We start from the raw sequence: 23,955 nt of genomic DNA, 5'->3' as shown, positions 1-23,955 counted from the left end.
GTTTTAAAGAAAAGCAGTTCTTCTAGGGTTGCCAACATTGAATTTCAAAAATAAGGGACTGTTTTCTTAGCACCCCCGCCCCACTACTCCTCCCACTATCATCATCACCAATAATAATAATAAACAGTACTCGCCTTCATTTGGCAGGGGTATTTCTTGCTGGTTTTTGCTGCACTCAGCAACTCCTGAACTTGTTGTACAGAGATGAAAAAATAAGGGACATCCCTTGTACTAAGGGACTGTTGACAACCCTAGGGGAGCTCCAACCCAGGATCCTGTTTAATATTTCAGCTATTTAAACATAACAGGGCACTAGGAGAGTGTATCATTCAGTGGAACAGTATGACACACAAGCTAATCATCAAAAGCAGCAAAGAGTCCTGTGGCACCTTATAGACTAACAGACATTTTGGAGCATGAGCTTTCGTGGGTGAATACTCACTTCGTCGGATGCATGCATGTATTCACCCACAAAAGCTCATGCTCCAAAACTTCTGTTAGTCTATAAGGTGCCACAGGACTCTTTGCTGCTTTTACAGATCCAGACTAACACAGCTACCCCTTTGAAGCTAATCATCTCCCTTTCTTTATTGCAGGGGGTGCTCTATGATCTAGACAAGGTACGTTACCCTCTGGGGCAGTGGTGTGCAAAGAAAACATTAAAAGTTGAGTGATATATATACCCAGACCTGGAGACAACTGGCACAAAGAGCTTCTCAGAACCTGATTCTCTAATCAGATACTACCACTGAGGGAGAGAGGCAGGCAGGATTTGCCACTGACTTCAGTGGGAGTAGGATCAAGTCCTGGGGGGTCAGAAACAATCCACAGAGAGTTCAGCAAGAACCTGCTTCAGGCAGGTTACAAACAGAATGGTAACCCCCAAAACAGACTCTAGAGAAACATATAAAGAAAGTCAGTGGAGAACTATCTCTGATAGCTACTGCCTCGGCTCCGGCCAGCACTTGCTCTGGAGTGTGGACATACATCTGCCACCTCTTCATTTAGCAAGAGAGGGCCAAATTTACTGCTAGGGCACTTCAATGGAGTTGTGCCCACTTACACCAGTGGTCCACCAAGTCTTCAGAGTATTTCTAGTCTGTGCGCTGACTATTGATCCTGCAAAAAGCAAAGGCCTTCAAGCTTTTGAGTAGAGCTGGTTGAAAAATGGCAGTTGTTCTTCAAAGGGAAATGTTTAAAAAAAAACAAAAAAACCCAACAACTTGACAACAAAGGGAAAAAAAATGTAAAAACCAAAACATTTTCAGTTTTCAAAGAACTTCTGGTAACACTTTGGCATTTTGAAAACCAAAAACTGATTGATGTAATTATTTTTTTACTGAAAACCAACAAATTTTAAATGAAAAATTTTCAGGTTTTTTTATTGAAAAAATATTTTTAAATGAAAATTTGTCAAAAATTTGTGTTTTGGTCAGAGCCATTTTTGGACAAAATAGGTTGGGATGGAAAAAATTCAACCATCTCTACTTTTGAGTGAAAAACTAATTACGTTAAGATAAAGCACCTGATCTGAGGCTCATGTACAAAAACCTCTTCAGAATGAAAGAAAGCTTCACAGTTTGGAGAAGAAGAGTTTCTTTGAAGCTCACAATGGCTTGAGACAGGAAAACCAGCTAAAGAGAAGATTTCTGCAAGGAATCTATATAAAAATACAATAATCTGAGCTATTAGGGAGGGGAATCTCTCATTCCTCATTTATTTATTTATTTTGCAGCAAATCAAAGCGATAGAAAGATATGTGAGAAGGCTGGAGTTCCACATGAGTATGGTAATGAACAATTCTATCATGTTTCTTCTGCTTTTATATTATTAAGAAAACCAACCATTGCCTAGAGTAGGGGTCAGCAACTTTTCAGAAGTGGTGTGCCGAGTCTTCATTTATTTACTCTGATTTAAGGTTTCGCCTGCCAGTAATACATGTTAACATTTATAGAAGATCTCTTTCTATGTCTATAATATATAACTAAACTATTGTTGAATGTAAAGTAAATAAGGTTTTAAAAATGTTTAAGAAGCTCCATTTAAAATTAAATTAAAATGCAGAGCTCCCTCAGACCGGTGGTCAGGACCCGGGCAGTGTGAGTGCCAATGAAAATCAGCTCGCGTGCCATAGGTTGCCTACACCTGGCCTAGTGTGAAAGCTTCCACTCCAGAGGGACCCGCTTCGCTGCCTCTCCCCAGTGCAGTTAAAGTACTGCAATAACTCCTGAGATAGAAACAAAGAAAGGATTTTTAAAAGCTTTAAAACTTCTGAGGTTCGCCAGTTCTACATGCACACCAAACATGCCCACTGATAATGGGTGCAAAGGAAATGCTGGGTCAGGCCCTTGATGGGTAAGCTAAGATCTCATCATACATTTATTTTAAAGGTACAGGTAAAGGTACACTTGCACCTGCAAAAAGTTTAAGTTCACAAATTTGATCTACTGCATGTTAAAAGTCTCACAGTCAGACTGCGAGTGTCCTCGGGATTTCAACACTAGTTTTTACACCATTTTATTCCACTGGGCCAAATTCTGCTCAGTTACACCAGTATATACTTGGAATAACTCCATCCAAGTCAGTCGGTTTACTCTAGATTTACACCAGTCTGCTTAGAATCAAACCCACATTATATTTTCTTTTAGTCATTAATATATCTACTAATTAACATTTTTCCCAACTTGACAAAATGATGCATTTATGATAGATGAAATGTCTACTGAGATTCATTTAAAAAACACACACGCTGCTTGTTATATACAAGAGTGACCAGGCATACAAAAAACACTTTAATTTCATTGTTCTCATAATCATGCAGCTCAAAGCAAATCTTTAAGAAATACAGTAGGTTGAAATTTTCTGTCCAAACAATACACTTCCTTGCTGGTAACCTGCATGTCAAAATTATAGTCTAAAGTACATTTTCTATCTAAATCCTTCCTACGCCATCCACATCCTGCACAGAGCTACTGGTTTCTGTGTTTATGAAGCGATCCTAAACATAAGAGGAACTAATAAAAACAACTCTACTTGCTCAGTATGTTTGTTCACTGCTCTATAACCCATGGTGACAAATAAATAGACCATTGTGTGCAAGAGTTTTATAACATCAGATCTTAGGCAGCTATTTAGGAAAATGGTTTTTAAATGGATAGAAGCAGAAGAATCTTTCAGAACAAGGACAAACTATGCTGTCTTCTGATAACAGCAATGCCCTATCAATGCTAAGTACTGTTGTCATTCTATACAGGAAACAAAGCATGGAAAACAGGAAGTGTAGTACAGGTGGCGAATCTTTACAGTGGCAGATGAATTCATCTTAACCGGGCTCACATGTGCAGACACAGAGTCTGAGCACAGGGGTAGGCCCCACCCTGATCACGGACATAAATAGCAAGTGACAACTATTTATAGTAGCTATTTAGAATGGAGACTAGAGGGTTGCTAGCTGGAAGGATTAAGTGTAGAGGGCTTGCATCTCAGATAAGCTTGGTTTGTAATTCTGAAGTGTTAATAAAGTTACCTTTTCTTCCATTAATCTTTGTTGAAGTATTCCACTTGTAAACTGCCTTCTGTTTTAGTTACAGGTCCTCAGATAAATTATATCTGCCATTATGAACCCAAATCAGCCTCGTTAGCTTGATTTTTACACTTCAATTTTTGAAACTGTGATGGAGGGGGCTCAGAGGGAGTATACTCAATCACACTTCTTGTTTCCCATTCAACTGGGAAACAGGCAACAGCATTGTTAGAGATAGAGCTGAATGGGACATTTTGATTTAGGATCTGAACATTCCTAAAGTTTGAGGATCCAGGTTTTGGTTCAGGTTAATTTCTAATGTAGATAAAATACAGTCATGGTGGCAGGTAGTATATGAAGTCAAGTTAACACAAGTTTTGATAGAGGCAAGTTCTGCTGTGAAAGATCCACGACTGAGCAGCATTAGGATGCAGTGCATGATCCACTAGGAAAAAGTGGAATATATAAAAACTGAATTTTGTCCACTGTTAGCAGGAACAGTGGAAAGAACTAATGTGACAACCTCCTTGTAGTTTTAGTTTCACAGAAAAAAAATCCAACTCTTAAAATAACTTCGTTTTACTAATGAAACAATCAGATTCAGCTCCTGCAGCTGGCTGTTGAATCTGAATAAGTGGAAGTCCCCCTGCTGCAAGCCCCTGCAAATAACTCCGCTATAACAAGTGTGCACATGAAGGATGAGGGTTTAAAAGAAAAGCACAGTTGGGGTGTTGGATAAGCTTACAGAATTAATAATAGCATAGGGAGTTTTTTTCTTCTAAAGTGATGATCTAAAACTGGCCCACATTCCTAGATAACTAGGACCAAAATTTCCAAAACTGATTAGGGAGTCTTGGGTGCCTAATGTGAGACACTTTCAAGGGGCTGATTTTCAGAGTTACTTTTGAAAATTTTAACTCAAGTTGTTACTATCTAATGGCTGTTCAGTATGTTCAATATGAAATGAGTTAAAGGCTGTAACTGAATCTGTATCCTCCCTACCTCTGTGGCCCACTCCAGGAGTTTTAAGCTCCATATTCCCCTTACACTCGGATATCCCCAGCAAGCCAGTCCATCTAGAGGCCAGTGCCTGAGCTTTGCTTTCTCCTCAAGGGCTATGACCAGTGTATTGCCAGCAGTTACAGGTTACCACACAGCTTTTTCTCAGTAAGCACCTTTATTGCTTAAGGTAAAGCCATTACACACAAAAGTATGAATAAATAAAAGCTCCTGCATGCATGCTAAAAGCTTATCTGAGGTCAACCATCAGTCTTTTAGAGCCCTTGTAGGTCAAAGTCCTCCCAACCCTTCTGCAAGGGTCGGGTCCCACCCTGGGACAGAAGCTCCTGTCCGTTTGCTGGATCAGAAAGAAGGCCCTGAGTCAAGTTCAAGCTCATCCTTTTATCCCAAAAGCCTTCCCGTTGTCTCTTAGTCTCTGGAAAACCCAGCTTGAATCAGAATATACAGATAACAGCAGGAGGTGGTACCTCTCTAGAGTTGTTTGGTTTCAGTGATTCACTTTAACCACCTCTCACTGTTTTTAGTCACTGGAGGAGCTGTGGTAACCTTCCCCTGTGGAGCAGAACATAATCAATCCTACATAAACCATTCATCGCTTTCATGCAATACTGTCCCCAAAGATTTGCATGCAATTGCAATATCTGTCTCAGCCCCCACCCAGGTCTTGGCATTCACACTGCAGCACTCACCGCTGACGCTACCTGCCATCAGCATAGTGGCCAAGGCTCTATTTGGAAACTCAGCTACTTTCCCACGGCCACTATTGTGCTGTCCTTGGTTTTGAGACCAAACAGAGGACATTAGTACTCCCCAGGGCTGTCAAATCCAAGCTCTTTTATAAGCTTGAAATTGATTTTTTAAGAGAGATTTAGAGAGTTCTACATATCCCAGATAAAAATGGAAAACAGTAGCTGGAGGTCTGCAGAACTAAAGTACAAATTGCGGCGTCTCTGTCTTGCTGAAGTTTTACAGCAGAGGATGTTTTTCCATATTGCATCCTTTTTAAATGTAATGTGATGGCATCAAAACTACAGTTGTTTACCCGCTGGCGTATCTAAAAAAAAAAAATTCAGAATTGTTCAGTTCTGTTTCCTTTTAATGGGACCTATTTTATGATTCCTTTGGGTTTCTTTATTTTAGTATGCTTCCATTGTTCCTGCTAGGTGGATGAGCTGTACGAAGCCTATTGTATCCAAAGACGTCTTTGTGACGGTGCCAGCAAAATGAAGCAAGCATTTGCAATGTCGCCTGCTAGCAAAGCAGCTCGAGAGAGTTTGTCTGAAATCAACAGAAGTTACAAGGAATACACTGAGGTATGTGCTGCTCTGTGTAGTCCAGTCCTGCACTGCTTGACACCAATGGGAGTGTTCTCATAGATTTCAATGGGAATTTTGTCTGAATAAGGACTGCAGGATCAGCCCCTACATCAATGCAGCTAGTTACTTTTCACTTTTGAAATATTTGACTGATTAGAAATATTATGGGACTATTTTGTATTTACTTCCATGGGGCAGTAGGAGACCTGCAAATACGAGCTTGTCACTTTGTCAGAGATGGATGGGGAGGGCACAGTGCCATACAGTATTTCCATCTAAACATGCGCCCTGGGGCCACTGTTCAGGAAAAGGCATCAGACTGCTCTGAATCTGTCTATCTGTACCCCAACTAAATTCTTCCCAATTCTGCAGATTTCAGTACATTATGGTTTCCATTAGCCTAGAACTCATTTGTGTGAAGACATCTGCTGCATCTTTTCTAATCTTACTCAATATTCTCAAATCTACTTTATTAACGTGCGATTGCATCATGATCTGGAAAAGCTATAGAAAGGTGTGAAAACCACCGCAGCTCCTAGGTAATAGGAATCTCCTTAAATACAGAGAATGCATTGGGAAGAGTCCATAGTGTGTTCCACATAGCTCAAAGCATAAAAGCATGTTGAGATCCACTTTGGCACAAATCCTTGGCTGGAGGGAGGGGTGGGAAAATGATCAGCTTACACCATGATGGCAGAGACTTCGTTCTGCCAATGCAAGGATTATAATGCAACAAAAGAAGAACACTGGGCCAAATTCAGCCTTGGTGTAAACAGGCTTGGCTGACCTGAAGTCAATAGGGCTGCATCTGTCTATTCCAGGGCTGACTCTGGCATGTTGATTTTAATTTGAGATACTTATTTTTATCTACTGAACATTGTGGGATCTTTTCTTTCTAAACTATTATTTTTGTGTGTGGTTTAAAAAAAAAAAGTGGGAGGTTGGTCTGATGTCAATCTTCCGTTTTCCAACACAGAACATGTGTACCATTGAAGGAGAGCTGGAAAACCTATTGGGGGAGTTTTGCATCAAGATGAAAGGTAATTGCCTCCCTCCCAACCCTTCTGCATGAACAGACTTGCCAGAGCTCTCTCTGTGTGTTCCTGAGAGCTCTAAGAGCAAAAGCTAATTTAGGTTTAACGTATGAGAGGTTTGTTTTTCCCATCACATCAATTGCTGAGCCTTCAGAACCCTGACTTACACCCACACCAAATAGAATTGATCATGCTAGTTTGATGCTCAGATCTCTACAGTGAGCTCTTCAAAGACAATTCTTCTATTTTTCAGGGAGTAATTAGACTGCATTGCTTTGGTTATCAAGATGAATGTGTGATGTGGTTGTAAAATGTTTTCGTATTTTGATACCAAGTTTGAAAGTCATTTAGCTTTGCAGAGATTGATTTCTTTTGGGAGGGTGGAGGGGGGTGTTTTTGTTTTTTGAGTAAAAATTAAAATTACTTTTGAAAGACCCCCCACCTAGCTCGAGGGTGTAATCTATGTTTCAGCCATAAGTCCTGTGTTTTTACCGGGGTCTGATTTCCTCCTACAAGATTAATGGTTCTGAAAACAGAAGCACTTTTGCACAGATACAACCTTTAACAGGTTCAGTGAATTAAGTCTTGTTTCAAGACTCAATGCTTGAAGTAAAAATTGGAAAAGAGCTTTTTAAAATTAAATTCTACTTGTCACTTTTTCTTCATTCTTGTCAAACATTAGCACTAAGATACTCATGAAAACAAAATGTTTGTTTTGAAAAATTCATAAGCTCCTTACGTATTTTCAAGTGTCAGAGGGGTAGCCGTGTTAGTCTGGATCTGTAAAAGCAGCAAAGAGTTCTGTGGCACCTTATAGACTAACAAACGTATTGGAGCATGAGCTTTTGTGGGTGAATACCCACTTCGTCGGATGCCACAGAACTCTTTGCCGCTTTCACGTATTTTCCTCACTTGATGTCATAGTGAAAAGACATTGCAAAAAATATCAATTGGAGTATCTTGAGCTTGCAGTACCTGTAAAAAGGCTTTGCCTTCCATGTGCCACTCTCTCGCAGGCATTTTACAAACATTGGTTGTATCAGTAGGCTGCAACATCTGAGACAAGATCTAGATTTAGCCAAGATCACGCTGAATTGATTCAGCCTACAATAGTTTGTCCCCAGTGGAGATGGGAAGTGACAAGTGTTGCAATTGTACTCACTTAACCACTCCTAACTCCATCCACAGTCCAATGTCTCCATTTAAAAGCCCCTGCTTGCAGCAATAGTGCTGGGCACTAGCAGAGAGGCAGTCTGGTGTTCCAGAATGCACTGATACAACCAAGGCTATAAGACATGCCATGAATGGAAAGCATAAAGTTAGTTCTGTAACAAATAAAACTGCTGTGTGTACACCCTAAACCAATTAAAAGAACAGATGATGCAAAAAGCTACTTCTAGAAGTCAGCATCCCTGCAAGACTGATGTGTGCATAATGGGATGTTTGTGACATCACTGATTGCAGTAGAAATGATTGTCATAAATGGCATAACTTCAAAGACCTGACCCTGCATTCTTGCACACCCTAAGCTTCCAGTGAAATCAATGGGATTTTATGGTAGCCTGATTCTTCATTCCATGCACATCAGTGAGGAATAAGCATCAGGAACAGAGTACTTAAAAATCCTAATTACATGCAGAAACCCTTAACATAAAAGAATGGGAGAAGAGAAATGATAAATGATGCATCATCAGAATTTTCTCTGGGAAGTTCAATGCAGGTATAAAGCAACACTGTTGTAACCCTAGGATCCGAGGGTGGAGCTGAAATATACATTTTTGAAAAGCTTAAACATCCCCAGTCATTTCAGAGCAAATCACTTTTATTTTGTGTCATGCATTAATAACAGTAGAGCAACACAGTCTTCTCCATTTGCACTGAACAAACAACGTCAGAAGGTAAAGAGATTTAGCTCTATTTTATTAACATATGTTAAAAAAAAATCACGATCGTTTTACGAAGTAAGGACAATGGCTGTGCCAGCCTTCCGTTCAGGATTAACTCCCCCACCGAAAGGACGGGTACTAAACATCACCACATGTGTGCCATGGAGTGCCACCCATCTCCAGTACTCTAGGTGCTGTCACAGCACTAAGTGCTAGGGAATGGTACACAATCAACTAAACTAGCATCCCCGTATTCCTCTCCCAACCTCTATGGAAATATACTTTGATCAAGCTGTAGCCGTTTGAACAACAACAGAGGAGAGGCATGGCCCTTCCGGGTTAGCCTAGTAATACCAAGAGCTCCAGTGCTTTCATACTGCTTTTCAGACTTGCTTTCCCTACCACTCCCTTCTGTGTCCCTTCACTCAAACAAATGCTGTAGGCCAATCCCACTGATCAAAGTCGAAGATGGAGCTGCAGTTTTAAACCACCCTCTCCTTCCCCCCCGCTCCCATTGGGATGAAGAAAATGTTCTTTTATTTACATAAAATATGTTCAATGATACTGCCCAGCAGACACCAAGTTAGCTGATACGAGCAGCTTTATGGAGATGGGAGCATCAGCAGAGTGCTAGTAAATGTAAATTATTTATAAACAATAAATAAATTAGAAAGTGGGAGGCAATAGGAGCCCTGACAGAGGGCTGCTTTGTTCTTCTGCTCCCAGTGTTCAGGAGAGAGTAGAGATATGCTGCATTCTGTTCAAAGAACCCACTAAAGAAGTGAAAGGAAAGAGTCTGGGTCCAGATTCTTAACGCATTGACCAACGATAGATCAACCAGTAGTAAAAGAATTGGGTTTACCTGCAGTAGGTTGGATCTAAATACCTCTTGTTTTTTAAAAAGATGGTTTGTTTTGTGGATACGGCAGCGAAGACTGGAACTCTAAGAGAGTCTTGAGTTTGATTCCCTGTTCTGCCACGGATTTCCTGTGGGACTTTGTGTTAGTCACATAGGCACAGATCCTCAAAGGTATTTAGGCACTTCACTCCTTTTGAAATCCATGGGAGTGAGGTAACTAATACCTTTGAGGTATTAGTTTTTCTGTGCTGCAGTTCCCCATCTGTAGAACAGGGATAATGATTCCCTACCTAACCAAGGTGTTAGGAGGATACATTAATTTGTAAGCTACTCAGATGCTATAGTGATTGGGCCCATATAAGAATTGTTTAGGGTGTTATAAAGAGGTGTCATTAGGAGTAATGGGATGAAATAAAGTTGAAGACTTTTACACCAAATATCAGCAATAGCTTCCTAATAAGGAGATAAGAGAGTCTGCAGGAAAGTGGAAGAAGTGAGACAATTTAAATTAGGCTTGTGAAAAAATAGCAGATGTGTCTGGTAGCTGCAGGGAACAGTCTTGCATGGGTAGGGAGAGTGACATAATTGGTGTCTCAACCTCCTATGCATTTATGAAGAGAAAGTATCTTAAAAGAATCCTGCTCTTTATAATTTGTATCTCAGTTTGGTAACTGTTTGCAAGTAAATGTAATGCAGCTATCAGTGACGCCAACTCTTAGCAGCCTCATGATATCAGATGATATTCTTAAAGCCCCAGCTTCTGAAATCATATGGTTACATGAGAATCTCCACTTTTTTATTTTTTAAATATAAAGCTTTCAGCCCTCATGCTTACAGAAAAAAGCTTGAAAACTTGAACCCTGAAGACTCTGCAAAAGGCAAATAAGAACCCCCCAGGCTAATTATTTTTAACCAATCTCATTATTTGTTTGAGGCCCGACTCATGGTTTTTGAGCAGTTGTTGGGCTGGCAGTACTGGCATTCTTATATCAAATGGCAAATACTTAAATTTAGGAAGAGCTCTTACTGAAACGGTAAATTAGGCTTGTGAAGGATTGCTGCCATCTACAGACAAGACTTGAGAATAGAACACAGTATTATTGGAAGCGTGCAAAACACCAGGTTTATGTACTTTTGACTAACTCCCTCAAAGCTAAGTTCTCTCCGTACAAACTAAGGTTGGATTCTACTCTCAATTACATTAGTGGAACTTAATTGTTAGAGAAGTGATATCAATATAAATGAGAGCAGTTTTAGTGTATAATCTTGATTATGGATGGTGTGTGTGTGTGTGTGTGTGTGTGTGTGTGTGTGTGTGTGTGTGTGTGTGTGTGTGTGTGTGTGTGTGTGTGTGTGTGTGTGTGTGTGTGTAAAATACACCAGGCAACATTGCATATGGTATTGGAAGCAATTTACTTGCAGATCTAAGCTTTCTTGATGCAATTCAAAGTGTATAGTCCTAATGTTCCACTGAACATTTGCATTTATTAGAGGTGTCACAACTATGTGCGTGTCCAAGAGCAGAATTTGAGCCCAAACATGTCATGGCATGTATCTCATGCCATTTATGTCAATATAGGATGCTATGTGTTGCTGAATGTGGTGACCTGTTTCAGTTTTATCAGGAGTTTATAATTAAATTCCCCATCTGACCGTGTGGCATAACAAATATCACTGGGCAAAAAATAGAATGAAAAAATGCACTGTCATTTTCCTATTACCAGTTTGGATAGTGAATATACCAAACAAAAAGCAAACTAGCAGACAGCAAGTTATCCAAGATCTCTCTAGCATGACTGTTGTCTACTTGCATTACATTCAAATAGTTTTGTTCATTTCACATGATCACCATTTATAATAAACCATGACACAGAGATCATGAAAAAAGAACGAAGTCGTAAGCTTATGTCATGTCTCCTTTAAAGCTGTTCGGTTCTTGATGCAGTTTCCATTTCTTGGGGCTGTAGTAGTGGCTAAGAAATGCATTTCCAATCCACCAGAAGATACTTGAGATTTGGGGCTTGTCTTATTAACTGATTTGTAGAGCTGCACTAAAGAATTTGAGGGGCTAGTAGGAAGTTTTCATAGCTAAAATCCAGCCAGGAGCATAAATCAGACATTCAAACACCAAACAAATGAAATCCGTGATTGGGTTACTCTCTCAGCTACCAATGCATCCTACTCTCATGTTGCCCAGCAACAAAAAAGGAACTCGGCAGCTTCCCTGCCATTTGTGGGATCTTTATAGAAGCCAGAGAGGCAGCCTGAATCTCAAACAGTAAGAAATACTGGTGGGTTCAATTCTCTTAGAAAGGATGTACCAAGTGCTGATGCATATGGTATGACTGCACTGATGCCATAAAAGGAGTGCTAGGGTTTTGATCAGGTCTTAAGCATTCAGTTTATACAAGGGAGCTAGAAAGGGAAGAAGGTGTTAAATCAAGTGTCTTCTGAAAACCATCTCAAATGTCATTTGCTTTTAGGTCTGGCTGGTTTTGCTCGTCTTTGTCCTGGAGATCAATATGAGGTAAGTATCATGTCAGTTCCCTTAGTGTAAAATGGGGGTAGGGGGAAAGAGGTGGAATTTCCATCACTTTGTACATGATCCTGAAAGTAACTTCTTGTAGTGACACCTCTGGAAAGAGCTGCTTTTTCCTCATGTATATAGCAAGAAAAGCCCCACTGTTGTCTTTGACTGAATGTGTCAACAGTGAAGACTCCAAGATCAGACCCAAAGTACTGGATGATGGCTATTAAGATAACAATAGGTCTGTCTTTAGCTTTGTTTTAGAAAAAAGTCATGTCTCACAATACCTCATTTTTAGCATAAGTCTCCAATTCCTCTATGCAGAAGATGCCTCATTTATCCAGTCAGCGCAGACTGAATAGACCAAATCTATTAGAGCAACACTATATCAATGGGACATTAATACCAGGGCAGAATATATATAGGAATGACAGAACAGGTTGTGCTGGTTGGGGAGTGGCACTATATGTGAAAGGAAGCATAGAGTCAAATATAGTAAAAATCTTAAATGAATCAAACTGTATCACAGAATCTCTATGGATAGAAATTCCATGCTTGAATAATAAGAATATAGCCGTAGGAATATACTACCAACCACTTGACCAGGATGGTGATTGTGAAATGCTCAGGTTGATTAGAGAGGCTATAAAAATAGAAAACTCAATAATGGGGATTTCAGCTCCCCCACATTAACTGGGTACACACGTCAACTAGGACAGGCTGCAGAAATAACGTTTCTAGACACCATGAATGACTGCTTTGTGGAGACAGGACACTGGACTAGATGGACCCTTGAACTGACTCAGTATGGCCATTCTTATGTCAACTTTTATCAGCTGCAGATCAAAACCAACCAGAACCTTTTGGGAGTTAGAAATAGTTTGATAAAAGATTTTCCCCCCACCCTCCTTTTACCAAAACCCACTTATTAATCCACCAGTCACCATTTCTTATTTGCAGTGGCAGGTCCTCCACTGGGGGCAGACAGTTCACTAGCTAGGGGCAGGTTCTCTCTATAGAAGACTGGCCAGGCAGCCTAATTCTTCCATACCAAGATCCTCCAGCTAGGGTGGCCTGCTGTTCTCCCTGCTTTAAAATGTAGCATTAGGTAGGGGGCTTCACTTACGTTTATGTCACAGAGTTCACAAAATCTTGGAGCATGTAGGATTCCTCTTTGTCTTCCCAAGGGAACCTGTCAGCCCCTAGAGAAACCTGGTGTGTGAAAATAGAGGTAGACAGCCAGCCCTGTGATTCTCTCCCCTAGATATGGAGATAATAGAGCAGATAAGTGAAGTTGCGGTCTCTTGGCCAGAGGAGGTTGTGAGGGGGAGGAGAGAACGGGACTCCCCATGCAACCTAAAATCATTCGGACAAGCTTCTCACAAGCATATCAACTTGTGCTGTTTTTGCAAATCTCACCCCTGAATCTTTTCAGGTCTCTAGCAGTGATGCAATATTACTAATGACATCGACATCTCCTTTTTCTCAGCCCTAGCTGCTGAGAGGGAAGGAATTTCTGGTATTAAGGGGTTGCCTTCCCTTTCTGCCCTGGGTTCTGGATCGGTAGGAGCAAGTATTTCTGCAAGTCATCTAGTGCTATGAGAGCAGGTTTACATTATGAAATGAATGTGAGAACTCAGTGCAGTGCCCCTTCAGCATAGACTTTCCTCCATGCAGAGTTCAGCATTCATAGGATCTGTTCTTCAGGTGTATTTGAGAAACTGCCCTTTTCCTCATATCTTTGTCTGACATTTGTGTGCTGAGAACAGGTAGAGCATGCATGCCAAGGAACTAAGAGGACTTTTCTTTCTCATAGATTTTCATGCGGTATGGCCGCCAGCGATGGAAATTGAAAGGCAAAATTGAAGTGAACGGCAAGCAAAGCTGGGATGGAGAAGAAATGGTTTTCCTCCCTCTTATTGTTGGGCTGATCTCTATTAAGGTAAACACACCAATTTGTACTGTCTAGCCACCTGCTGCTAAAAGCTGCCCATAAAGCTGAAATAGAACCTGAGGCCCTGTTCTGAATACTACTGCTCTTTACCCTTGCAGGTCACAGAAGTTAAAGGACTTGCTACTCACATTCTAGTGGGAAGTGTTACTTGTGAGACAAAGGACTTATTTGCAGCTCGGCCTCAGGTGGTTGCTGTTGACATTAACGACCTTGGCACTATAAAGCTGAACCTTGAAATTACCTGGTAGTAAGTAAAACTGCTTTACTTTTCAGTGGGTCAGCAGCTTCTCAAAGCCAAGTAGAATCTCATATCCTCTTGTTTCCCTGATGAAGAGCATTGGTAGACAGTGGTGACCCCCGCTTTACCATAGACTTCCTGCATGACCTGGGGCTAGTCACTAAAGTTACAGCCACACTTAGGGCAGCATGCAGAGTATAGACACTACACACCCAGCTAACCCCGGTGTAAACAGCAGTGTAGACAGTGAGGCACAACTTAGTTGAGCAGAATAACGTAGACTGCCCTACACCCTAGGGTGTTTACCCTACATGGCTCTCTACCAGGGTTGCCAAACCTCCAGGAATACGTCCAACCAAAATTGGCAACTCTATTCTCTACAGGCCCTGGGAGTGCCTCCCAAGTCTCCACTGCTGTTTTTAGCAGCATAGTGTCCTGTTGCCGCCCCGCTGCCAGAGCCTTTTCCTGTCATTTATAGCTACACACCACAGTGACGAGTGTGGACACAGCCTGTCTCACTGCAGTGTGTAGCTGCACATACTTTACATATCGGCACAAGTGTATACAAGGTCTTAGTGTGCTTGTGCAGTTCTCTACCTGTACAAAGGGTAGAATAGCACTTCTTCACTTCACAGAGGTGTTATGGGGATAAATACATTAAAGACTGGGGCACTCAAATGCTACAGTGATGGGGGGCATATAGGTACCATACAGATGTTGCCTCATCAAACTCAAACATCTGAGGGCAAAATTGGGCCCTTCTTATATGCATGAAAATCTCAGTTACACTGGTGCAAATTTTAGTGGAGATTTACACTAGCATAATAACCAAGAACAGAATTTGGCCCAGAGCATTAAAAACTAGCCTTCACGTGCTTGACACATTGCTTCAGGGTAGTGGGAAATCGCTTGACATGCTCACCCCACAGCAATAATAAGCACCAGATGATAGAGCAAGGATTCAAAGCAAGATTTTATGGCATTTTAAAGAAGTATCTACCAGTCCTCTCTAAACAAACTGTGAAGTATTTAATATTTACATTTGTGTATGTTATATCTTATAATGCAATAAAGCATTAAACCAATCATGACAACTTCTGTATTCCATTGTGATGTAACAGCTCTATTAATAGTAGAGCGCCTTACTCCTAATTATTTTTGATACCTGTCATCTCAAATGGAAGAAAATTCTTCATGCTGTAGGAGTCACATCATATTAGCATACATAAAATTATTCCTGGCAGTGGACTGCTTTTTATCCTAAATGAGAATCTCACTTCTGAGCTAACTGTCTAATGAACAAGATTTTCTCTTTAATGCTTCACTTAAAAACTGAATTCTCCTTTTTAGTTTTGCTGCTAAAATCCATTACTTTTCTTTTGTGTCAGGTGCAGATTATTCTAATGAACTCAATGAATAATAATAAAAAAAAGAAACAATTTCCCTGTAATTGTGATGCAGTCTCATTCTGCCCAGGGTGATAGATATTTATTTATTTACTGCAGCCCATTTGATGTTGAGGACTTGACCCCATCCACAGGCAATGTGAACAAGGCATCTGCTCTTCAAAGAAGAATGTCCACGTATAGCCAAGGGACTCCAGAAACTCCTACCTTCAAGGATCACTCATTCTTTGTAAGTTAAGTTTGGCCTCGCATAATTATGTAAAGAGACCCTCACTACCTCATCAACATAGTAAATGCTTAATTGCTTTAAAATGCATTTTTCCCAGCTTCATCATTATGCCATGTTAAACTCTATGAAAAGCAACACACTTCCAGCTGTTCAGCCTAGAAGTAAAGCGTGTTTTGGTTCCTGTAATCCTAAAATGTAATATGGTCAGTTATTGGATGCCCATACTTCTGCTTGTAATATTTGAGGAGACTTTATACAGTGTATGTCTATTTGGCAATAGCAATTTAAAACAATTAGAATAAATCTAGTTTGTTTAATCTAACTCAAGGTGAAATTCACCCTTATGCAAAGGATCTGCACAAGTCCCACTTAAACCATATTTTGATGGGTTAAGTAGGATTTAAGCAGTGCATTGGCCTTGCACTGAGGTGAATTTCACCCGCAATTAATATCTTTAAAGCTGGCCATTTAAGTGCTGTAACTATGATGCATTCAACTAACTCCCCCTTTTGCTTTAACTGCTGAAGAAATGGCTACATCCTCCACAAGACAGGCCGCAGTTGTCAGTTTTAGATGCTCTGCAAGACACTTTCTTTGACAGGCTGCAGCGCAGTCGCTCTTTCAGTGACCTGCCATCTCTCAGGCTGAGGCCTAAAGCAGGGCTAGAGCAATATGTGAGTTTTGCTGGTGCGGGTGTGTGTAATGAATGATCGTTTCAGTGCGCACGTGGCTTTCTCATTTCCATGCATGCTCTGTTTGATCTTATTACAGATCTAGTTTGCTGACTGGTTGCAAGGGAGAGACTATGAGTATAAGCCCAATGCTGCTCTCAGGAAAGCCAATAGCCAAATTCCCATTGACTTCAATAGGATCAGGATCACAGCCCCTATCTAGGGATGGGGCAGAGATTAAGCTACAAATGATAGTCAGACAACCCGTCTTTAGGAATGCAAAGTTAGATTGGTCAATGCTCTATATTTTTCTTGTAATCTGACTTCCAGCACTGAAAGAAAGTTTAAAAATGGAACATGGAAAAAAGCAAAAAACAAAAACAGAACTTGAAATATATTTAGACTTAGAATGAAAGATACAAAGAGCTCTGGGCAAAAGTTCAGTAGAACTTTGGATGCTTTAATCTTATAAACTAAGCCAATGTATAAATGCTTGCAGCTTTCTTCAGCAAATTGTCAGCAAAATATGTCATTTTTCATCTGTGTTGTGTTTATATGTGAGTTGTGACCTAGTTTGCCGTGCAATTTAAAACGTTCTAGGGTAAGGACTACATTAAACGACAAGCGTTATATTGTAGGCTTTCAATGTCATTCTGAAGAGATTCTTACACTTCCCATTTTGCTGTGATTTTTTTTATCCTTTTAATGTTCTATGTTTCATTTCCTACTATCTACTTCAAAGATTGGTTAAAATAACAGAAGAATTTGTTCTAAAACTCCAGGATGGCTCAAACCTATTTATAGTGAAGAAGATAGTAGAGATTTTTTTTAATGCTACATTATTCATACTAAAGGAGAGTTAAATGTGAGAGATTCATACATTTTGCTCCTTTTTACTGATGCCTTGTCTAACCAAAGGATATTTTAATTTTTTTTTTTTAAATACATTCTGGTGAAATTCTCCAGTCAGATCTGCATGGCAAGTTTTGGCTCCTAAATTTTGTTTCCCCTACAATGTACAAAACTCCCATGGAGGTCAGTGAGAGATGTGCACATGTGTAAAATGTGGAGAGCGGAGATCCACTGCATAGACCTAAATGTAGAAAATTCTGTCCGTCTATTTACACTACTGTCTTCTACCTGTCAGTTTGTCAGAGAACTGGTGGAAACAGCATCAAGCAAGTTCTCTGTTATCTTTGAGATTCTCTGTCAGTGGTCTCCAACCTTTTTACACACAAAATCACTTTTTGAATGGGAGCGGCGGGGGCGGTGCTGGGGGCGGGGGCAGTGCACGGAGCTGCCTACCCTCCCCCTCCCAGGGGCTGCAGGGCTGTGCCAGCAGCCAGCCACTTCCTGGAGCAACATGGAGCCATGACAGGCAGGCAGCCTGTCTGAGCCCCACTGCTTCGCTGGACTTTTATCAGCCCAGAGATCATGATCAACTGGCAGAGGCTCCAGGATTGACCAGTCGATCGCAATCGATACGTTGGTGACCACTTCTGTGTGACCTATGTTCACCAGTTACTCTTAGTATAACAAATACATTAATTATTTTTGTCAAAAGTATTGCATGAGTAAAATTGTGTGTCCCTGAAAATCATGTAATATTAAATATTAACATGAGCTAGTTAAACAGCTTTGTGATTCTAGGATTTTTTTTATTGCTTTAGAAATGGAAAAAACAAAACAGGAAGTCTGAGCAATCATTAAACGAGTACAGACGTGCACAAAAGAACTGTAACAATATAACAATGAACAGGGCTTTTCTATGTGAAGTAGTAAAATGAATAATGCAAATTAAATTGCTGAGAATTAATCCAATTATACCTGTTCAGATCTTACTGTTGTGTCACACTCAATAGTGGGCTCAGTTTAGTTTGCCAACGGAAAAGATACTGACCAAGTTTCCCAGACCTGATGTAGCCGGTAGCACTCCCACTGAAATGCGCAGGAGATGTGTCAGCTTATGCCAGGGCTGAATTTGTGTCTCTTTCTCTTTTACACACACGTATCGTGTGTGATGCATTCCTTGTGTTTTATTTTTACAAGTTTACATTATCTTTGCAGTCCAGTTCGCCAGACGACATCTTTGAAAATGGGATGGCAGGCACTGAGAAAAGACCAATATCTTTCAGCTTTGGTGATATACCCAATGGAGATTGTGCTCCCCCACCCATCACTGTAGATTCCACCTCTGCCCTTGACCCTTCCAGTCCTGAAATTACTATCTCACCTCCAGAGCACAAATCCTCAAAAAACCCAATGATGGACAGTTCCAGCACAAACTCGTCCCTGGACTCTACACCTGAGTCAAAAGACTTGAAGTCACAGCCAGAGCATACACCAGTACATGAGAACAAGAAAAGTTCCAGGCTAGCTTCTGAAGTTCACCAAAAGCCTCCAGGCCCTGGGAGTGATAACCTGTTTATAGATTCTAGTGTCCCAGTGTCACTTCTACAGGAGACAGATGACGTGTCAGAGCTGAAACCGGTGGAACTGGACACCTATGAAGGCAACATCACCAAACAGCTGGTAAAAAGGCTCACCTCTGCAGAGGCTCCAATGACACCTGAAAGGCTGCAGTGTGAGGGATCAATAAGTGGCGAATCAGAAGGATATAAGTCTTATTTAGATGGAAGCATAGAAGATGCCTTTCAGGGGCTTCTCCTAGCCCTTGAGCCACACAAGGAGCAGTATAAAGAATTTCAGGACCTGGACCAGCAGGTGATGCATCTGGACGATATTCTCAAAGTAAGTATATTTTCAGAAAACATAAACATAAAGAAAATCTGAATGAGTATGAGCAACCCTATTAATTGTAAACAGCAAAGTACAGTTTTTTTAGTCTATCAAGAGCTCACTGGGAAAATACCTAAAACCAACTGCTTCACTCCAACCTTGATTGACCAACCATCTCTTTTAGAGTGACATATTTTAAAGCTTTGTTGTTTTCAGTCTGGTTACTATTTACCTTACATTCTTGAGCAATTTGTATTTTAATTTAATTAGATAGAAGCTGAAAAAATAGTGGGGTACCATAATCAACAAATAATTGAATAAATTTTCCCCACTGCAGCAATTACTTAGTGAAACTCTGACCTGTGTTATGCAGGAGGTCAGATCACAGCAGTCCCTTCTATCCATAAAAATCTACAGGTCAGATTCTCAGCTGCTATAATTCAGCCTGTCTTTATTGACATCAATAGAGCTCTGCCAGTTTATACCAGCTGAAGTTCTGGCCCTATAACTGGATGAGTGGAATTGTTCAAAAATGTCTAGGGGCTTAGGAGCACAAGGTCTACTGAAAGTTAGTGGGACTTGTGCTCTTAAATCATGTAGGCTCTTTTGTAACTAACATCCCTAAGTATCTAAATCATAGAATCACAGAAGTGTAGGATTGGAAGGGACCTCAAGAGGTCTTCTGGTTCAGTCCTCTGCACTCAAGGCAGGACTAAGTAATGTTACAAATCCTGTAATTAGTCTAAGAATGAGACTGAAGCTATAAGGAAAAAGTATTTTACATATGTTAAAATACATAATGTCTTAACCTTAGATTTGTTTCACAGCTCTTCACTAAGATGCACATTTTTTCCCCCCATGAAGATATTCATGATTCTTTATCATGAGGACAGAGTTAATTGGGAATAACTGCTTTCAAATGCTTCATATTCATATGCCAGGCGGTCTGTTGGAATGATCTGTGCAGTGTAGAATTAGCCACATAATTGAAGAAGAGCATAACTAAGAAAAGGAGGGAGAGGTTGTCCTTTTGCGTTACCATTTTAACATCTGTGTTTCCATTGGCATTTACAGCTACATGATACTTTTCCAAGTTAAGTGCTTTTCTGACAGCCCGTTCCTCCTGCTCTGACTCCGTGAACTAGCTCCGAAGTGGATTTGTACATGAGAGACTACAAGTATCAGTTATTTTTGAACTTCCCAGCTGCTCTGCTGCTTGTGCAAATGAGGTCAGCTGTCAGAACAGTACTGGGGCAGGGGAAAATATTCATTTTCTCTGTCGGTGAAGCATATCAGACAAGGAACAGAGGGGGGGATGCATGTGCAGGTGGGATACTTGGACTCTTGAGACCATTGCTTCTTTGAGATCGCCATTCAACCTGTTAATTTGCTTGAGGATTGAGACTGTGGGTCACTAACCAAGTTGCTGGACTTCATGTTCAAAAGGTCAAGACAGAAGCTTGTTCTAGCTGAAGAAAGCTTCTCTTGACTGTGTCAGCAGGAAGAGAAAATTGACAGTGCAGTTGCTACAGTTTTATTTTGTACAGGACAGGAAGCTGCATTACTAGCCCATCAAACATGTAAACTGAATGAAAGGCTGGATAACACATACCTATCTCACAGGGGTGTTGTGAGGATTTTTTGTTTAATGCTTATACAACCTTTGAAGGTGTAAGATACTGTAAATGCTAAAGTATTAATATTATGTACAGATGGCATAGATGCAACACTCCAAATCACCCCAAGGTGTGGAAAAGTGTGGTTCTGGAATCAGATCTGAACTTCCCAGGCAGCTCATCCCTCACTAATGGGCTAAACCAGAACCCTGAATCTTAACACCAACTTTTGGGAAGGTTCTGTTCTGGAACCATACTTTGTGGCTTCAAGCCATCTCTGATGAGGATGATAAGTATAGCTACAACTGTAGAAATTGCTCTGCAAAACTGCTGAAGCTGATCCTAAGTCAAGTTACCGACTTAAACTCTGATCTTGCAAGATGATCCACACAAGCAAACATCTGAGCCCATGCAGAGCCCCACTGACTTCAGCATGGCAGAACACAGGGTCTGCCTGCATGGATCACTATGCAGGATTGGGGTTTTAGAGATTTCTTACAGAGGCCATGAAGCTTTACTTACACTTTCTCCCTGTTGTTCTGAGTTTCTCACTCAGTTCCTCCCTAGTGATATGAAAAGAAGGCATCTCCTCTGGTTGGAATTGTTACTTTCTGGGTTATAATATTGCCTTTAGGAATCTGCTTGTCTCCTGGGGTGTCCAGTGCCATATTTGATAGAGGAATGTCTTGTTTTTCTCCTGCTTCCAGTCCTGTACAGTAATCTGGAGAGATGGGACCAAATTCATACCATATTTAAACTCCATTGGCGTTATCCCAGGAATGAATTTGGCCCAGTACAGCTTAAATGAATGCATGTAATTAAGCTTCTGTACCTAAAATTACTGCTATGGAATGTGCCTTATGTTTTCAGCCTCCCACATGTTCATTAACAGATTGTCCTCTTTGAGGCCACTGAAGATCTTTTCAGTTGACTTTAAGTGAAATGTATGACAGAGTTGAACCCCAGCCCTGACATGTTTTCTATTTGGAGCTTTTTCAGTGTGTAGACTTTGATTGTATTTCTTATGAAGGTTTGAAATTAATATAATCCAATAAAATTAAGTTTTAAAGCATATAAAAAGTTGTAAACTTCAATGTTATCCTTTTTTCAGTAGTTAAATATATTTTTGGTGTTCACTGGTTTGTTCTGCCTTTGCAGTGCAAGCCAGCAGTAAACCGAAGCAGGTCCTCCAGTGTCAGTCTAACAGTTGAAAGTGCTTTAGAAAGCTTTGATTTCCTGAACACCTCTGACTTTGATGATGAGGATGGTGGAGGTGATGAGGTTTGTAATGGTGGAGGAGGTGCTGACTCAGTATTTTCAGACACTGAGACTGAGAAGACTAGGTAAGTAAATAGTGACAGCCAGCTTGCGGTTCTCAAGGCAAGCCACTACACTAGTTCTTTGTCACTAACAGAGGATCCTGGTGCACACGTTATTCAAGGAAGATGAAACTAGATATTTGAAGTTATAAATCAAGAGGTTTTCTAGTGGTTAACGCACATGAAACACTGCAAAATGCAGGTATCCATTTCTTGTTCAAACAGCTACACTCTGTCCCCCAAAAGGGAAGTGTAATAAATTGGCACACTAAGATCAATATCTGCAGAGCTTCTTCCTTGATATAGGTTTGGACCTGGTTTTCCTTGGTTTGGATTTAGTAACTAATTCCTCTCTGTTTTTCCTCCCACCCCTGTCTTTTCTCTCTAGCCCAATGAGTCTTTGCAGTGGATTAGGATTGTCAGTAACAGTAACACAGGGCCAGATTTAAACTGCATGGTGTAGGTTTCCTTTGGAATGCAAGAGTGATGACTGGTACTTGTTCATGGCCCTGCATGTTACGTGCCCTCATTCCACCACTGTCTTTGTGAGAGAAGTAGTTGTGTGTTTGTTATGTGCTGTCATGTCACCTTGTGAAGCTGACTGTGTTTTATCATTAGATCCTCATGTATACACTTGTAACCTGAGGAGAACTAAAACATGACCCAAGAAGTCTACACACTGCAAATATGACTGCAAAAGGAGCAAAGAACACACGTCATGTCTCCTAAAAGGGAAGCTACATTTCCCACTTCCCATCATAGCACTTGTAAGGGATTTTCCAGCACAACAAGCAATCACCATTCTGCCATGGGGGGTAGGGGAGAGAACCACCTCATTGCATACTCCCCTCCTCCTCCCGAAAATCCCCTTGGACTTAACATGGAAATAAATTATGCAAATTACGTTGCTTGCTAACCTAGGCATTTATTAAATTCATCCCGCTCCTGCTGATGTGAATGACAAAACTGCCTGCAAAGTCAGGCCTTATATAAGCACCATAGCAATGAGTTAAGTGAACTAGCTTAAAATGAAAAGGTTTCCTTTTTTTTTCCTAATGAAGATTTTTGAAAGCAGCCTCAGTTCCTACTCTGATTTTAGGTGAATTTGAATGCATAGTTTAGAGGGTCCACTTAAAGCCGTGCAGGTGCTGTGATTTTTAAAACATGTAAATATGTGTTTGCATATTGGAAATCCGAATCGGGCCCTATTTTCAAACCATGAGAGAACATTGTTGCAACAACAAGAAAATGGAAATGATTTAAACACAGTGAGAATAAGTATCATCATGTGGAAAAAATATGGTGAACTGATTGTTATACATACTATGCCTAAAACAGCAGATGGAACCATCATGTCTCTTATTCCAGCTATGTTTTCTTTTACTGACAATTAAATCTGGTGCCTGCAAAACACTGAAATGAGTTCTTAATGGTTTAATTTTTGAGAAACCACAAATCAATAATGCAGTTTAATCCAGAACAATTTGGTAACTAATAATGTCAACAGATGAAAAAATAAGTGCTAAGAAGGGCAAATTTCAAAGACTTCTTGGTGAGTTCTCCACAAAAGAGGCATTGTTCTGGAGAAACAAGTAGACCACTGTGGAAGCAATTTGTC

General features: G+C 40.5%; 1 protein-coding gene across 5 annotated transcripts in view; it reads left to right on the top strand.

The window, feature by feature from the left end:
- Nucleotides 1-23,955, top strand: part of RIPOR2 (RHO family interacting cell polarization regulator 2) — a 96,556-nt gene that overhangs the window by 51,274 nt on the left and 21,327 nt on the right. For 3 of the 5 annotated variants that reach the window (XM_039522472.1, XM_039522474.1, XM_039522473.1), the window contains exons 5-14: nucleotides 597-620; nucleotides 1,736-1,789; nucleotides 5,707-5,856; nucleotides 6,836-6,899; nucleotides 12,122-12,165; nucleotides 13,982-14,107; nucleotides 14,218-14,366; nucleotides 15,863-15,992; nucleotides 18,731-19,414; nucleotides 22,177-22,361. In XM_039522472.1, the coding sequence (XP_039378406.1) occupies nucleotides 597-620; nucleotides 1,736-1,789; nucleotides 5,707-5,856; nucleotides 6,836-6,899; nucleotides 12,122-12,165; nucleotides 13,982-14,107; nucleotides 14,218-14,366; nucleotides 15,863-15,992; nucleotides 18,731-19,414; nucleotides 22,177-22,361 (1,610 nt within the window). Of the gene's footprint in view, nucleotides 1-596; nucleotides 621-1,735; nucleotides 1,790-5,706; nucleotides 5,857-6,835; nucleotides 6,900-12,121; nucleotides 12,166-13,981; nucleotides 14,108-14,217; nucleotides 14,367-15,862; nucleotides 15,993-18,730; nucleotides 19,415-20,476; nucleotides 22,090-22,176; nucleotides 23,105-23,955 lie in introns of those variants that run through there. The other 2 variants (XR_005593639.1, XM_039522475.1) reach the window with 2 other exon arrangements.

The sequence above is a fragment of the Mauremys reevesii genome, linkage group 2, assembly GCF_016161935.1.
Source record: "Mauremys reevesii isolate NIE-2019 linkage group 2, ASM1616193v1, whole genome shotgun sequence".
NCBI classification, from domain to species: Eukaryota; Metazoa; Chordata; order Testudines; family Geoemydidae; genus Mauremys; species Mauremys reevesii.
The sequence above is the reverse complement of the archived record's forward strand: the minus strand, read 5'-3'. Positions and strand labels throughout refer to the sequence as shown.